Source organism: Myxocyprinus asiaticus, chromosome 37 (assembly GCF_019703515.2).
Source record: "Myxocyprinus asiaticus isolate MX2 ecotype Aquarium Trade chromosome 37, UBuf_Myxa_2, whole genome shotgun sequence".
Taxonomy (NCBI): Eukaryota; Metazoa; Chordata; class Actinopteri; order Cypriniformes; family Catostomidae; genus Myxocyprinus; species Myxocyprinus asiaticus.
The window spans coordinates 11,176,430-11,180,408 of record NC_059380.1 but is presented as its reverse complement, the minus strand read 5'-3'; the positions used below and the strand labels follow the sequence as shown (position 1 = coordinate 11,180,408).

The 3,979-nt window shown below is 34.8% G+C and overlaps 1 protein-coding gene across 1 annotated transcript; it reads left to right on the top strand.

The window, feature by feature from the left end:
* The first annotated feature begins 1,102 nt into the window (after nt 1-1,102).
* On the top strand, nt 1,103-3,527 carry LOC127428291 (interleukin-20-like). The gene is made up of 6 exons (XM_051676557.1): nt 1,103-1,127; nt 1,254-1,432; nt 2,076-2,138; nt 2,322-2,474; nt 2,839-2,913; nt 3,142-3,527. The coding sequence occupies exons 2-6, from the start codon at nt 1,274-1,276 to the stop codon at nt 3,223-3,225; spliced, it is 534 nt and encodes a 177-aa protein (XP_051532517.1). The 5' UTR covers nt 1,103-1,127; nt 1,254-1,273; the 3' UTR covers nt 3,226-3,527.
* The last annotated feature ends 452 nt before the right edge of the window (nt 3,528-3,979 follow it).

Genomic DNA, 3,979 nt, shown 5'->3' with positions numbered 1-3,979 from the left:
TAGGCCTACCTAAGAGTGCTCATTTTCTACATTAAATGAATTCCAAATTAGATCAACAAATAAAACTAAAACTAATTAATTCATTAAAGGAATAGTTTACCCAAAACAATAAAAATTCTGTCAAAATTTTGCTCCAAGCCCATATGATGTTATGTTTTCAATGGAACACAAAAGAAAATGTTTAGCAGAATGTTCACACTGCTCTTTATCATACAATGAAAGTACATGGTGACCAGGGGCTCTCAAAGTACAAAATGGACAAAAAAATTCCTTGCGACTCATAAGTTATATTCCAAAATTTATGAAGCCATATGATAGCTTTATGTGATGAACAGAGCGAAATTAAAGATGCGATTAGCTTAAAATCTTTCCCTCTACTGTCAACTCGCATTTTACGACAAAAAGTGAAAAGCAATGCCGTTTGATAAAAAAAATAAAAAAATAAAAAATAGTATTGACATCAAACCTGACGTGATGTGTCTTTACATGCCATGTTTGAATGTGGGCAAGCACATGATGTTTGAGAGCAGATTTTTTGTGTATATCTCACACAAATCTATTGTATGGCTTCAGAAGACTTGGAATAGTGCATGGGTCATATGGACTACTTTTATGGTGCTTTTATAATATTCTTTATTTTACCTTGACAGTATTGTATGGCAAAGAGCAGTATGTACTGTACATAATTCAAAACTTCTCCTTTTGTGTTCCACAGAACATAGAAAGTCATATGGGTTTGGAATGACATAAAAGTCAGTAAATGATGACAGAATTTGTATTCATAAGTGAACTGTTCCTTTAATTAATACAATCATAATATAAACTGTTTTCAAAGATTACTTCAATTTCAAATTGCTGAGTTAAAGGTGCCAACACAGGTATTTTTACATAATGTAAGTCAAGAATTAGTTGATCGGAAGTCCTGCATCCTTTAAAGCCAGTTCCCATTGTTAGGAATTGATAATCTTGCATGCAAGACATGCAATGCAACTTCCTCTTACTGTAATGGGAGGTAGAAGTAAATCAAGGAATACCTGTCGAAATTCCCCTGCTGTCCCACTATAAGAGCAACTGTGATCAGCATGCAGAGATGTACATCATAGGAAACTCACATTGGACATCACCAGGTAATAACAAGGACTGTCCTAATGAGTTAATGAGAGTTGTTAATCTTTTGACTGGTTTATATTGCTCACATCTTGTTTAGATAGCACATTCCATATGCTAACTTTGAGTGTCTATTCCTTCTTCAGGTTGAATCTCCAGAAGTATAATGAAGGATTCATTGTTCCTACGTAGCTTGCTTGTATGCACCCTGCTGGGTTGTCTGTGTGGCACAACACAGGGCCGGAGGCTTCAACTGGGCAACTGTATTGTTAACATTCACACTCATGAGCTCAGGCATCACTTCCAGCACATACGCCAAGGCATGGTGAGCACACCTACAGTCTAGCCTCAGTCATCTATAAATCTCACCATTTCCTTCTGTTAAAATAGCTGGTAGTGGTTTGATGCAAGCTAAAATATTTGCTGTATAAACAACACCAAGTCAATTTCCCACAATAACAAGCGCAACATTGGTGATGTCATTGGGATTTCTTTACAGGTGTGCCATCTCAACAAACAGGTTATTGGTTTATTTTAAGTAGTCTCCGCTCAGCACACATAGTTCAAAAGACCAGCATGTGGCAAGACACGCTTTGTCATATTTAGGTTTTGAGTATAACTTGCCGCTGACATTCAAACCTTAAGTGAATTCATGGAAAGTGAATGTAGCCTAAAACAACTGTAAATATCTCAGTGAGCAATTAAGATACAGCTTGTAGAAACCCCTGACAAGGGCAAAAAGAAAAAAAAAAAAATTTGTTTGTCCTTTTCCATGCTGATAAATCATTTCCTCACAATGTCCTTAGCAAATACAGGCCAGAACATTCACTTGAAAGGAGCATCAAACACAACAAAGAGTTTAAAGTTTTTAGAGTGGCCTCCATTTTTCAGAGTCTTGTGGGTTGAGGTGACATATATGCAGTGATTACAACGGTAATCCAATCTGATTAAATCTTGTGTTGTAACAGATTTCAGGAGATAACTTCAAGGGTATACGGTTACTTAAAAAAGAAGTGCTGAACAGTTTACAGGTAAGATGTCCACTACACCAGAAGATCAGTATACATACACTGTATATATATATATATATATTTTTTTTTTTTTTTTTTTTTTTTTTTTTACTGTTGCTTTAGCATCTCTAACCTATGTAGAATCAGCTAAACAATTAAAATGTACTGCATCCTGAATGATCTGTGTTTCTTCCCCATTATTAGGGTGAAGAAAGCTGTTGCTTCCTAAAGCAGCTGCTTCACTTCTACATGGATAAGGTTTTTATCAGCTACACCAGCAGCCATTCCCTACACCGCAGGACCACCAGTGTCCTAGCCAACTCCTTCCTCAGTATCACCAAGGACCTGCGAGTCTGCGTATGTACAATAAGATACTACAGCTTTCAGACTCTACGTTTAAGTAGGATTTCAAAATTATAGTACTTGTAAGACTAAAGACTAATAAGCAATTTCTAGATTATAGGGAGAGGAATTCACAATGATGACACTAAGACTTTATGTAGATATTACAGTTTCATTTTCTGATAAAGCATGATTGTCTGTAAAGCTGCTTTGAAATGATGTGTGTTGTGAAAAGCACTATACAAATAAAAATGACTTGACTTGAATACAGTAGGGGCATCTGTAAACTCAGGAATACAGAAAGAATACAAAAAAAATAAAAAAATAACACTTTAAGCAGATTAAACTAACCATGACATTGTTTCTGTCTATTCAAAAGCATGCTGATGCAAACTGTGAGTGCAGTGAAGATGCCATGCTAAAACTCGCAGACATTCAAACCATGTACAGCAAGGTAAGAGACATAATACACTAACAGGTTAGGTTATAACTAGGCCTATTAAATACAGTTTTTTTGCCTTATCTGATAATACTTTCAGTTACTAATGTAGTGTAGTACTCACAAGACTTTTCCTCACACAATAACTGCAGAACATGAACAAATTGGCCATCTAGGCCTTGTTATAACCAACTGTGTGTTACGTGAAATAAAAGTTCTACTAATTTTGTGTCTCTCTTTCAGCTTGATCAAACAGCAGGAACCGTGAAGGCCATTGGAGAGCTGGACTCATTATTTGAATGGCTAGAAAGTTTTCAACACCACTGATAATAGACCAAGAGCTAAACTAAATAAGCTAGATATGCCTTATATTTCTGAAGCACAGACTCAACTAAACAGATTTGCTACTTGATTGTTTATTTGGGATTAATTTATTTAAACTATTAACATTTTGTGGGCCATATTTATATGCATATTTGCATGCCGTATAAATGTCATGTTGCAAAGTAGACCTTTGAGGTCAGTTTGTAATTTTAATTTATTTTATTTGTGTTTTGAATTAATATTTGTGTTTTTTTAATAATTAATTTATAATATATATGAAAATGTATAATAATATATGAAATAAAGATACCATAGTTGAACTAATGCGTGTGTCTTGTTTTAGCGCTAAATCTCTTTAGATTTATAGGAACTCTCACAAGAAAGAACTGGTGCTTCATAAGAGGAATTTCACCTCATCAAAGTGAACAGATGTAATCTTATTATGTCTGTCATGTTTATGCTAATCAAAACACCATGATGACAAAGAGCTGCAAGCTTGTAGTTTTCAGCATGTCAGTGCTTACAGAAATTGCATTCATCACTAACTTTCATTTAAGGTAACAGGTTTGCACCTAATCATTCATAACCCCCTTCATCTGAAGTAGTACATATCGGTCATATCATGTCAACTTTTGACTTAGTCTACTTTGTTTTAATTATAAAGTAATCACCACACACAACATTGCTTTACTGAAGAAAAAAAGATGACACACAATGATTACAGGTGCATCTCAATAAATTAGAATGTCGTGGAAAA

Coding starts and splice junctions, on each gene's coding strand:
- LOC127428291 (XM_051676557.1), top strand. CDS start 1,274: ATGAAGGATTCATTGTTCCTACGTAGCTTGCTTGTATGCACCCTGCTG. Junction 2,475..2,838: donor CCAAGGACCTGCGAGTCTGC/GTATGTACAATA, acceptor TCTATTCAAAAG/CATGCTGATGCAAACTGTGA. Junction 2,914..3,141: donor TTCAAACCATGTACAGCAAG/GTAAGAGACATA, acceptor TCTCTCTTTCAG/CTTGATCAAACAGCAGGAAC.